Source organism: Podarcis gaigeae (genome assembly GCF_964106915.1).
Source record: "Podarcis gaigeae genome assembly, chromosome: 10".
Lineage (NCBI taxonomy): Eukaryota > Metazoa > Chordata > Lepidosauria > Squamata > Lacertidae > Podarcis > Podarcis gaigeae.
In genome coordinates, this window is record NC_139686.1 from 4,692,812 (window position 1) to 4,706,030 (window position 13,219).

The 13,219-nt window shown below is 49.1% G+C and overlaps 1 protein-coding gene across 4 annotated transcripts in view; it reads left to right on the forward strand.

The window, feature by feature from the left end:
• The window catches only part of IRF5 (interferon regulatory factor 5), a 50,528-nt gene that overhangs the window by 12,581 nt on the left and 24,728 nt on the right, over positions 1-13,219 (forward strand). Inside the window, exon 2 of one of the 4 annotated variants that reach the window (XM_083700512.1) lies at positions 12,525-12,747. The exons of 1 other annotated variant lie outside the window; for it this stretch is intronic. Coding sequence is in view for 1 of the 3 variants with exons in the window: in XM_083700510.1 (XP_083556636.1) it covers positions 12,242-12,364 (123 nt within the window). In the remaining 2 variants the exon portion in view is untranslated. Of the gene's footprint in view, positions 1-11,926; positions 12,365-12,436; positions 12,748-13,219 lie in introns of those variants that run through there. 2 more of the 4 variants (XM_083700510.1, XM_083700513.1) reach the window with 2 other exon arrangements.

Sequence of the window (13,219 nt, forward strand, 5' to 3'; positions counted from 1 at the left end):
GCAAGCCGTGAGAGCCCAGCGCTGGCTCCCACTGCTTGCGGAGAGGTCCGCGAAGCCTGGACGTGCTGAGCTCAGCGCACGCAGGCTTCGGCATGCAGGCAACTCTCCGCAAGCAGCGGGAGCGCTCCCGCTGCTTGCGAGGTCCACGAAGCCTGGAGAGCGAGAGGGGTCGGTGCATTCGCCCCATAGGACGCACACACATTTCCCCTTCATTTTTGGAGGGGAAAAAGTGCATCCTACAGGGCGAAAAATACGGTACATTTCGGTAATACCTAGGTACATATGTATTTTGTTTTTCTAGCTTGATCAAAATTAATTATTATTTCATAATGGGTAGATAGTTAAGGGCATAGGTGGCTTCAGCGGTGGGTGCCTGGCGCCCCCCAGAATTCAGCGCCCGGGTGCCCCACACCTTTTGCACCCCTGTCTAAAGACGGCCCTGGCTATACAAGGCCGGATGTGGATAGGATTGGGGGAAGTCTCCTGCATCAGTGGACCCCCCAGTTAAGATCTGGGGTGGGGTTCGCGTCAACAGGAGAAGAGCTGAGCCAAACTCAGTTCACTCAACATTGACACAGTGTTAGAAACTCAGATATATCAGTTCGAATGGCTCCTTAAACCAGACTTGCAGTCGCCAAAATGTTGCCATTCTGAGGCTCAAAAGTCGTATTTCCCATACAACTCTTTGGTTCCTGAAATTCATTCTGACTGTGCAGGATAGAAATTGACAACAGGATGAGTTGCTGGATCCCCAGGCATTGCAGTTCCAGATGGTAGAGATGTCAGGCACTGACGGACATCTTCTTTTTTATATACCGTATTTTTCGCACCTGACCATAAGATGCACCTAGTTTTTAGAGGAGGAAAACAAGAAAAAAAAAATTCTGAATGAAACAGTGGATGTATGATTTTTGTGGTTCATGCTGTGGCCACAGACATGATATGTGATTTGACGGTGAGTTTGGGGTAGCCCAATGCAAAAATACTGAGGATCCATGTGGATCCGTGCTTTGTAACCACGTTTTTGCACCATTGCGGCCCCACAAAACAGTGGATGCATGGTTTTTTGGGTGCAGGCTGTAGCCATGGCCATGCTATGTGATCTGATGGTGAATTTGGGGTGACCCAATGCAAAAATCCTGAGGATCCATGTGCTTTTACCTCCCCGCTCCCAGGCAGCCTCCTTTTTTGCTAGCCTCCCTTATCTCCCTCCCAATTGCTTGCCGATCAGCTGCTCAGCAGCTTTGTTTCAACACCCCCTTCCCTCTTTCAAAAGGGGGGAAAAAGCACGATCTGCTTTTCGCCCCTGGGCAATTCGGCTCCAGGGACCACGCATTCGCTCCATAAAACGCATAGACATTTTCCCTTACTTTTGAGGAGGGAAAAGGTGCGTCTTATGGAGCAAAAAATACGGTAACATATTTTATTAGTTTTACATAATTTTATACATTTTAACTTTAACCATTTCAAACATTAAAACAAAAGGTTCTTTTGAAGCTTTGGACCTCCTTCCCTCCCTCCATGGCTTCCATATTTAAGATAAAGTTTTCTGCATCTTTTACCATTACCCATCTGTTATTAATTAAGGTTAAAAAAAAATCTGTTATTAATTAAGGTTAAAAAAAAAAAAGGTAAAGGACCCCTGGAAATTTAAGTCCAGTCAAAAGAGATTACGGGATTGTGGCGCTCATCTCGCTTTACGGGAACTCACCCCGTCGTGTTAATTAATTAATTATCGTAATTAATTCCACATTGCAAGTGTCATTACATCCCTGCCAATAATTTTAAGTGTTTGCAGTGGTCTTTTAAATAAATTAAGGATTTACTCCAGTCTTTTTAGAAACACTTGATCTTCCTGGTTTTGGGTCTTCCCCGTCAGTTTCCCCATCTCCGCATACTCCATCAGTTTCGTCTGCCATCATTCTCTTGTTGGTACTTCTTCCTTCCTTCCATCTCTGAGCTAGTAGCGTTCTCGCTACCTATGCTTTTCAACATCTACATGAAGCCGCTGGGAGAGATCATCAGGGGGTTTGGGCTGGGTGTTCATCAATGTGCGGATGATACCCAGCTCTACCACTCTCTTAAATCAGAACCAGTGAAGGTCCTGCGTGAGTGCCTGGAAGCGGTTGGAGGATGGATGGCTGCTAACGAATTGAGGTTGAATCCTGACAGAAACAGAAGGACTATTTTTGGGGGACAGGGGGCGGGCAGGTATGGAGGACTCACTGGTCCTGAATGGGGTAACTGTGCCCCTGAAGGACCAGGTGCACAGCCTGGGAGTCATTTTGGACTCACAGCTGTCCCGTTCTGTGTCCAGGGCAGCTGTTTACCAGCTCCATCTGGTACACAGGCTGAGACCCTATCTGCCTGTGGACCTTATCGCCAGAGTGGTGCATGCTCTGGTTATCTCCTGCTTGGACTACTGCAATGCACTCTCCATGGGTCTACCTTTGAAGGTAACTCAGAAACTGCAATTAATCCAGAATGTGGCAGCTAGACTGGTGACTGGGAGCGGCCGCTGAGGCCATATAACACCGGTCCTGAAAGACCTACATTGGCTCCCAGTACGTTTCCGAGCGCAATTCAAAGTGTTGGTGCTGACCTTGAAAGCCCTAAACGGCCTCAGCCCAGAATCCCTGAAGGAGCGTCTCCACCCCCATCGTTCTACCCGGACACTGAGGTCCAGCGCCGAGGGCCTTCTGCCGGTTCCCTCCCTGCGAGAAGTGAGTTTACAGGGAACCAGGCACAGGGCCTTCTCGGTAGTGGCACCTGCCCTGTGGAACGCCCTCCCATCAGATGTCAAGGCAATAAGCAACTATCTTACTTTTAAAAGACATCTGAAGGCAGCCCTGTTTAGGGAAGTTTTTAAATGTTTGATGCTGTATTGTGTTTTTAATATTCTGTTGCAAGCCACCCAGAGTGGTTGGGGAAACCCAGCCAGATGGGCAGGGTATAAATAATAAATCATTATTATTATTGTTATTGTTATTAATATTATACCTTCTACTAGGCTTCATTGCACTTTCTGCAGCGGGCTTGAAATAAACTATTTCCATCTTGGGTCCAGCACTGCTGCTGAATTGAAAGTGTTGATATTAAGTGAGGGCGAATGACCTAAAGCAAACAGACATCTCCAGCACCCCGTGCGGCAAGGTCAGGGTGTTTCGGTGCTGCAGAAATCTGAGTAATGCCGGCTGAACTGGTTAGGGGATCGGGGCCTGAGACTTGTTGTGAGGTTAAGCCTCAGAATCTCTTCAGGGCAGTCCACAGGACCATAAATTGAGAGCTTAGCACCAAGAATGCAAGGAGACGATTTCGAGAAGGTCACCGGAGCACGTGGTCTCATTTTGATGGCGTTGCAAAGAATTCGGTTCAGCTTAGTCTTGGTAGGAAAATGCTCTTGTATTCAAGGTGCTCACATGGGTGCTTAAAGCCTTAAGGAACCCAGGCCGCAAATACGTGAAAGGCTTGCTCCACCCCTACAGACCTTCTCGGTGGCTGAGAACTACCCTCTTGGTAGCTGCTCCACCTTCAGAGGGCCTTCTCAGTGGTGGCCCCTAAGCCGTGGAATTCCCTCCCCAAAGAGGTGCTTCTTCATTGCACAGCTTCTAGCAAATGCTGAAGACACATCTATTCACCTTGGTCTTTGATGCTTGGCGGGTATGTTTTTAGGACCCACCTTATTGTTAGGGTGGTTGTTGTTGAGTCATTTAGTTGTGTCCAACTCTTCGTGACCCCTGGACCAGAGCACACCAGGCACTCCTGTCTTCCACTGCCTCCCGCAGTTTGGTCAAACTCATGCTGGTAGCTTTGAGAACACTGTCCAACCATCTTATCCTCTGTCATCCCCTTCTCCTTGTGCCCTCCATCTTTCCCAACATCAGGGTCTTTTCCAGGGAGTCTTCTCTTCTCATGAGGTGGCCAAAGTCTTGGAGTCTCAACTTCACGATCTGTCCTTCCAGTGAGCACTCAGGGCTGATTTCCTCCAGAATGGAGAGGTTTGATCTTCTTGCAGTCCATGGGACTCTCAAGAGTCTCCTCCAGCACCAGAATTCAAAAGCATCAATTCTTTGGCAATCAGCCTTCTTGATGGTCCAGCTCTCACTTCCATACATCACTGCTGGGAAAACCAGAGCTTTAACTATACGGACCTTTGTCGGCAAGGTGATGTCTCTGCTTTTTAAGATGCTGTCTAGGTTTGTCATTGCTTTCCTCCCAAGAAGCAGGCGTCTTTTAATTTCACGGCTGCTGTCACCATCTGCAGTGATCACGGAGCCCAATAAATTAAAATCTCTCGACATCTGCAAGGTTGGGCTCCCCATTCCATGTACAAACCCTGACCAGAGAGGCAATGGGAAGCTGCCCCGTACTGTACCCAAGAGGTAGATGGCTGTGCACCCCTCTGTCCTACAACATCTCCGCCCCTCAGGATCTGCCGCCTGAGGCATCTGCCCAAGTCCGCCTAACGGTTGAGCCGGGACGCCACTCGCTAATCACAATTCCCAACCACGTTTTGCACAAAGCACCCTCCGCTGTTTGCACACATTTGGGCTTCCCTGCACCCCCTCAGGCAATGGCGGAGGCCAGTCCGACGACTCTGCGTGTTCTTGGCTTTGTCATCGTTGCTGGTACCTGAGAGGCCTTTCCCCTCCACCTGCTCCTGTCTGGAAAAGGTGGAAGTGCTGCGCCTGCCGTTGTGCAATACCCCACGGAAGAGGCTTATTCACCCGCTGACACCCACAGCTGCCTTCTGGGAGTCGGCAGATTCTCTCACTGCGCAGGCAGAGCTAAAAATCCCAGCTCAGAAGCTGGCTGGGCGTGACCCGTGGCCCAAGCAAGGCAATAAACAACAAGACTTCACCTTCCTCTTCTCCCAAATCTACGCTGAAGGCTTTCCCAAACTTCCAGAGCAAGATTTGGGGGACATGCAAGGAGAGGAGACGAAGGTGAGGTCCATGGTCAGATATCCATTCCGCTTGCACCGAAACACCTTTGGGTGGCCTTCTCAGTGGTGGCTGCCCCCAGGCAACTTTGGAACTCCCTTCCTAAGGAAGCCAGACCAGCTGCCCTTTCGCCGGAAGGCAAAGATTGTCTTATTCTGGCAGATTTGGGGGAACTGACTTTTTCTTTAAGGAAAGGGCTTTTAATGTTGTGTTTTATTAACCTTATTTCAATAGATTTGATTTTTCCCCACTTTCACATTTCTTTAATTTGTGTGCTGTTTTCGTTAACCGTATTTCGACAGATTTGTTTTTCCTTTTATATTATTTTATAATTATATTATCGAGGTAAAGATAAAGGGACCCCTGACCATTAGGTCCAGTCGCAGATGACTCTGGGGTTACGGTGCTCATCTCGCTTTACTGGCCGAGGGAGCCGGCGTACAGCTTCCGGGTCATGTGGCCAGCATGACTAAGCCACTTCTGGCGAACCAGAGCAGCGCACGCAAACGCCGTTTACCTTCCTGCCGGAGTGGTACCTATTTATCTACTTGCACTTAAGGGTGCTTTCGAACTGCTAGGTTGGCAGGAGCTGGGACCGAGCAAGGGGAGCTCACCCCGTCGCAGGGATTCGAACCACCAACCTTCTGATCAGCAAGCCCTAGGCTCTGTGGTTTAACCCACAGTGCTACCCGCGTCCCTATTATCGAGTTAAAAGGTAAAGGTAAAGGTACCCCTGCCCGTACGGGCCAGTCTTGACAGACTCTGGGGTTGTGCGCCCATCTCACTCAAGAGGCCAGGGGCCAGCGCTGTCCGGAGACACTTCCGGGTCACGTGGCCAGCGTGACATTGCTGCTCTGGCGAGCCAGAGCCGCACACGGAAATGCCGTTTACCTTCCCGCTGGTAAGCGGTCCCTATTTATCTACTTGCACCCGGAGGTGCTTTCGAACTGCTAGGTTGGCAGGCGCTGGGACCGAGCAGCGGGAGCGCACCCCGCCGCAGGGATTCAAACCACCGACCTTTCGATCGGCAAGTCCTAGGCGCTGAGGCTTTAACCCACAACGCTCTTCCAAACAATTATCTCCTATGCTTTTTTCCCAAAGTTTCGCAAATTGGTTTCACATCAAACAAGCACACAGCTTCCTATGTTGACTCCCACCTTCACATCCAAAGTGTTAATTATCAAACCCTTTTCTGCTACATTATGCACCAGACATCAGTTACAAAAGAAACCTTGTACAATCAGGGGTGCAGGTGGTGCTGTTCTCTAAAGCCTCTTGGGCTTGCTGATCAGAAGGTTGGCGGTTCGAGTCCCTGCAATGGAGTGAGTTCCTGTTGCTCTGTCCCTGCTCCTGCCAACCTAGCAGTTCGAAAGCACACCAGCGCAAGTAGATAAATAGGTACCACTATGGTGGGAAGGTAAACGGCATTTCCGTGCGCTCTGGCTTCCATCACGGTGTTCCGTTGCGCCAGAAGCGGTTTAGTCATGCTAGACGCATGACCCGGAAAGCTGTCTGTGACAAACGCTGGCTCCCTCGTCCTGAAAGCGAGAGGAGTACCACACCCCATAGTCAAATTCATCTGGACTTAACCGTCCTTTACCTTTTAACCTTTAGTACAATCATTTTATCAATTGTTTGCCACTGCTCCCATCCCGAATCATTTGACTATACAGTGGTACCTCGGAAGTCAAACAGAATCCATTCCAGATGTCCACCCGACCTCCAAAATGTTCAGAAACCAAGGCATGGCTTCCGACTGGCTGCAGGAAGCTCCTGCAGCCAATCGGAAGCCTCGTCGGACATTCGGGTTCCAAAGCACGTCCACAAACCGGAACATTCACTTCCAGGTTTGCGGCATCCGGGAGCCAAAACGTTTGACTCGCAAGGCATTTGGGTTCCAAGGTACAACTGCAATACTTATTTGAATATTAGCCTTTTGTCTTTTATCTCTGTTTTAAATTTCATAAGCCACCCTGAATCTTGGTTCGGGGGAAAGGCGGGATATAAATAACTATAGACACTACCCCATCCATTCCTTTGCCTTTCCAAACTTGGGGGTGTGGAGTAAGGAGAGCCACTGAAAGAAACCACCAAAAAGGGGTCCGAGTGTGACCCGTGTGATTTCCTACCCAGGAGGCAGAAGGAACTGAAAGCACAGTCTCTTCTATCTATAAGGTTTTCTTTTTTGGTGTTTTGTGTTGTCTTTTTGCTTATTCTTCTCCCTGGAGACATGACTCATTTCATGAGGTCTAGCGCTTGAAATGCGGAAAGAGGGAAACTTGTAAAGAAATGAAACCAATTCACCTGAAAAAAGGGGACAGATGGACAGGCACGCCAGGGCCAGATTTTGGTTTGATAAGGCCCTCAGCTACTGAAGGTAATGGGGCCCTTGATATGTCCAGATGTCGTTTGTCAACAAAAAAATGGTTGCTGTTTTTTGTGTTGAATACATGCTATATGGTAATTGATGGACCTCATAGGTATCTCACGCCATTTGCACATAACAAATAGGAGCCTACACAGCACAAAACACAAAACACCGACCCCTCTCGCTCTCCAGGCTTCAGGGATAGCTCCCGCTGCGCTCCGGAGGCTTCGGGTTCCTTTTGCTGAAGCCGGGAGAGAAAGACTCTCCTGGCTTCAGCAGAGAGGGAGAGCTGCGCAGCGCCCCTTCAGCCAAGCGGGGGGAGAAATGGAAGGGGCTCCGTTTCTCCTGCTGCTTCGCTGAAGGGGCACTGAGCAGAGAGGGGGAGATTTTTTTTTCTTGTTCTCCCCCTCTAAAACAAGGTGCGTCCTATGGTCGGGTGCATCCTATAGAGCAAAAAAGACGGTACATCCAGTGTTTTTTTCCCTTTACATTTCCCCCCACCCGAGAGTGGGGCCCTAAGCTAGAGCTTCTTTAGCTTATATGTAAATCCAGCACTGACTGACACACAAAGCAACAGCCGCTTCCACACACATACAGTGGTGCCTCGCTAGACGAAAAGAATTCGTTCCGCGATTCTCTTCGTCTAGCGGTTTTTTCGTCTTGCAAAGCAAGCCCATTGACAGCTTAGCGGATTAGTGCTAGAGCTGTCAAGCGGCTTCCAGTGATCAGCTGTTAAGCGGCTTATCAGCGGAACAGCTGATAAGCGGCTTAGCGGCTTAGGAAAAGGGCAAAAAAAGCAAAAAAAAATATGCCGGGGGACGCAAGATTTTTTCGTCTTGCGAAGCAACCCCATAGGGAAATTCGTTTTGCGAAGCGCCTCCAAAACGGAGAACCCTTTCGTCTAGCGGGTTTTTCGTCTTGCGAGGCGTTCGTCTTGCGGGGCACCACTGTACTGTGTTTCATGTGGGGCTGCCGTCGGACCTTGAGAATCATCTAGTCCAGGGGTTGGCAACCTGCAGGGAGTCCCCACATGCTGCACTAAAGCGGCCCAGCGTGGATCAGGGATTTGCTTCTGCAGCGCCGGAAATCATGCATGCGCAGACGCCGACACTGGAAATCGCATCTGCGCAGATGTAATCCGGTCCATGGAGCGATCTCCGCGGGAGTAAACCGGCCCAGGTGAGGTAAACCTTGCCCGACCCCTGATCTAGTCCAACCCCTTTCAATGCAGGAGTCTTTTGCCCGGTGTGGAACTCGAACTCACAACCCTGAGCTCGAGTCTTGTGCTCTACTAGCTGAGCTATCGACAAGATGGCTGCCAATTGGGATGGCTTCAAAAGAAGATTAGACAAATTTACGGAGGAGATACAGCTGTCAAGAGGTACTAGGCATGATGGTGACTCTCTGCCTGCATTGCTGGAAGCAGTAAGCCTTTAAGCTTTTTCTTAAGATTCAAGGCAGGCAAAAGAAAAGTCCTTATTCACACGGCGCATAGTTGAACTATGGAACGAACTCCCACTGGAAGCATAGCTGTCAACCGTCCCTTATTTGGCGGGAAACTCCCTTATCCCAGCGCCGTGTCCCGCTGCTGTCCCTTATTGATGATGTCCCTTAAATTTCCCGGGTTTCAAAGGAAGCAGCTCCTCTCCCTCCCTCCCTGCCGGCCAGGGAGGAGGGAGGCTCCAACTGCGTTGCTACCCAATAAGGAGTCTAAGGACGACTGGGGGTGGAGCTTGCATGCCTTGTGCCGATCAAATCGGCCGCGTTGCCTAGGGACTCGCCTTTGCTCAGTGCTTCCCAGCGGAGAGGTGACGGTGGTTTTCCTTGCTGCATCCCCTTTGCCGGGTTGCTGCGCTGTGGGAACCACCGCTTGAGGCTTTGTTTGGCTGCTGGCTGGGCTTTCTGCCTTTGGCTCGAAGGGGCTCAGAAGTTGAACATACCTGTGCTCTGAAAATCCCTTATTTTGCCTGCTGAGCCCTTATTTTCGAGGCTGCTGGTCCCTTATTTTCAAATCTGTAAGTTGACAGCTATGACTAGAAGCAGTGACGGGACCAACCTAGATGTCTTTCAAATAGGATTTGGCAGGTTCGGAGAGGAGAGGGCAGTCGATGGCCACTATTCTCGGCGGTTATGCTCTGCGGATGGTTGAAGACATACCCGGCAAGTGTCCCAAAAAAAACGGGACACCCCGGTTTTTATCAGGAGAGGACAGAGGCCTTTTTGTTTGCCATGATTTTGCATGCGATTTCGCATGGCGCCCCAAAGCGCGTGGTGTTTTTTGGAGGGGAAATTGTGTTGCAATAAAAAAAAACTAGAAGATGGTGTCCCAGCTTTTGGCTTCAATGTGTTGGAAGGTATGCAAAGTCCACAAAGACATCAAAATCCCAGTTGCTAGGGGAGGGGTCTTTTGCAGAAATCCTGCTTGCAGCTTCCAGACAGATCTGGTTGGTCTGATCCAGTAGGTAGATCTCGTCTTCCTCTGTCACAGTAGCTGGGAATCTGCGGAGATCTGCTCTTGTGCTCAGTTTCCGCTGTTGAGCTTCCCATCATGGGCATTTAGTCAGTCAGTCCCTCTGCAAACAGGGCGCTGGTCTACCTGGGCTGCCTTTGGTCGGATCCGGCAGCCAGGCCCTATGTTAAATGAAGCTACTCAAGATCAGAGCCACGTGGCTTTTAGCCAGCAGTTGCCGTACAGGGGAAACACAAAACCACCAACGCGGTTTCAAAATAATTCGTTCTTCCTAGGGAGCTCAGAGAACTGAAAAGGGGAAGGTTCATTTCTGGTTCATTTCTGGTTTCAGCAACGGCCAATGTTTTCTGGTATAAAACAAAACTAAGGTGCCAGTATAGAATGGGCACACACAAACACGTGCCCCTATTTTCCAGGGATTTGCAGAAGCTGTCCCGTTTTCTGATTTGATCCTGGAATGTCTTGCATTTCCTTGTTTTGTTTGTTTAGTCGTTTAGATCTTTCCCAACATCAGGGTCTTTTCCAGGGAGTCTTCTCTCCTCATGAGGTAGCCAAAGTCTTGGAGCCTCAGCTTCACGATCTGTCCTTCCAGTGAGCACTCAGGGCTGATTTCCTTAAGAATGGAGAGGTTTGGTCTTCTTGCAGTCCGTGGGACTCTCAAGCGTCTCCTCCAGCACCAGAATTCAAAAGCATCAATTCTGTTGTTGTTGTTGTTTAGTCATTTAGTCATGTCCGACTCTTCTTGACGCCCTGGACCAGAGCACGCCAGGTCCTCCTGTCTTCCACTGCCTCCCGCAGTTTGGTCAAACTCATGTTCGTACCTTCGAGAACACTGTCCAACCATCTCGTCCTCTGTCGTCCCCTTCTCCTTGTGCCCTCCATCTTTCCCAACATCAGGGTCTTTTCCAGGGAGTCTTCTCTTCTCATGAATTCTACTCAGCTTTAAAAAAAAAAAAAAAGTGTCCCCGGATTCATTGAAAAAAATCTGGTAACTATATGATAGAGATAGATAGATAGATAGATAGATAGATAGATAGATAGATAGATAGGACAAGATACAAGGGCTGGAAAGTAATGAGCACCTAAATAAATGTGACCGTCCTTTTGGAGTAAAACCAGCACGATTCAAGCCCGCTCTTCTGATCGGGCTGCAAAGGAACCATGAAACACCGCAAGGAGAAAGCAAAGTTTTGCTGGAGCGAAAAGACTGGTTTGGCAACCGCAGTCTAGGTGTTTGGGAGTCGTCCTGAGGCGCAGGAATGCCCCAGGGAATCTACAGAGAAGAATGCGTAGCCTTGGCATGTAAGTCTCCTCAGCTCCAGATACTGCTGCTAATCGCAGGGAGCTGGGATTTTTCCATGGAGAGCAACTTCTCCCCCCCCCCAACCCACCCCCTCGGACACCTTTGTGGATCTGTCTGATCCCTGCGGCTTAAAGCTGTTTGAAAGTTGACAGCTGCAAAAAATCATCGGAAGAAACCGCGGCTGCGCCCTGAAATCAAGGCAAGGAGACTCAGCGGTTTGTTTAAGGGTGCTGGGAATTGCAGCCTTATCCAGGGCGAACTACAGATCCCAGGATGCTTGTTGGGTTGGGTGTGCTCTAAATGTGCATTACACACACAGCCTCTTTCACTTTTTAAAAAAGCATGATTGATTTCCAACCGTGCAACAAGATTGCGGCCTCTTTCTCGTTCACACGCCATGATGGTCTTTTCAGGGTTCGGCTCAGGAGCTCTGTGGGTTTCTGAGGCTGTGTCACTGCTTCCTCTTATGATATTATTATTATTATTATTATTATTATTATTATTATTATTACCCCCCACCCATTTGGCTGGGCTTCCCCAGCCACAAAATATTAAAATACCGTAATACATCAAACATTAAAAGCTTCCCTAAACAGGGCTGCCTTCAGATATCTTCTAAAAGTCTGGTTGCCTGAATATTTTCTGAGGTGGAAAAGGAAATCCAGTTACCAATGCCGGAAAGTGTTATTATAAGAAAAAACTGCTCCTTTTCCCTTATGGGGTACCCAAAAGCCCATATAGAGTCCTTACGTGGGTTCCCTATTGGTAGGAGAAAATAACAGAGGCCAACCAGAGAATATTGAGAAGCAAAGCAGCCAGTAAGCCGGATCTTTATTAAACTGTTGCAAATCACTCCACGCAGGAGGGAGGAGAACCCAGAACAATGGTGTGCAAGCCCTTATATGTACTTTTGAAATTGCCCACCCTGTAGCCCAAGACCACCCCCCAAAACATCATACATACATCACAGAAGGAGGCGGTCTACAGCAGAAATCCTGCCTTCCGGGATACCTGATAATGGTCACTGATTGCATTACCTGGGCAGCCCGGGCATTCTCTTGTGATGGTAAATACTTTAGTTCCTGACTCCAGGTCACAGGCTCAGCCTATTCATACGCAAATACGCCCTTAAGACAGGATTTGCAAGCAAAAAGACAATGGGGAGGCTTTCCCCGTTTGCCTCCCTTCCTGCAGAGGAATATCTGAGGTCACTGGGAGAGTCAAAATGGCTTCGGGATTGCTCTCCTGTACTGTTTCAGACACATGGTTCATATACTTATGTATGTGTTTGCCTTGCACATTGATGAACATATGATTTATATATATGAGACCTTAGAATTCCTATAACAGTGTTGTGATGGAGGTGAAGGGAGAGTGGTGGCTTCTCTTATTCCTGACCCAAGCGTAATACTCAGCAGAGAGTTTGTGTCTGCGTTGCAGCTGGTGACTGTCGGGGATTTCCCTGTTTTCTGCATTGTAGCTGTCACACCTGTGGAACCAGAACTGGGAGGTTCTGAGTCATCTGCGGAGATTAGAGTCATCCCTCGGCTTAAAATGTGTGGCATGCCTTAGAAGCTTGCGAGGCCCCTGGCGGAGAGGAAAGGAGCCGTTTGCGGTGCGGCTATTAAGAGAAGAAGGACTGTCACCATCACTGTCTGCCTGGGTAAGGTTGTTTTTTCTGGGCTTCCTCCTGAGAAGGACACAGGAACCAACACTTAACGGACTGGCTGCAAAGAACAGGCTGGAAGAGATCGAGAGAAGCTGTTTCAGGATGGAATTTTTGTGCTTCCCGGCTGGAGGTTTTGAAAGGGTTTTAGGGCAGGCCTCAAAATATTTAGGGGTATGCACGCTCCTTTCGTGACAGCAGCCAGGAAATTAAAAGATGCCTGCTTCTTGGGAGAAAAGCAATGGCAAACCTAGACAGCATCTTAAAAAGCAGAGACACCACCTTGCCGACAGAGGTCCGTACACTGGTACCTCAGGTTACATACACTTCAGGTTACAGACTCCGCTAACCCAGAAATAGTGCTTCAGGTTAAGAACTTTGCTTCAGGATGAGAACAGAAATCGGGCTCCGGCGGCGTGGCAGCAGCAGGAGGCCCCATTAGCGAAATTGGTGCTTCAGGTTAAGAACA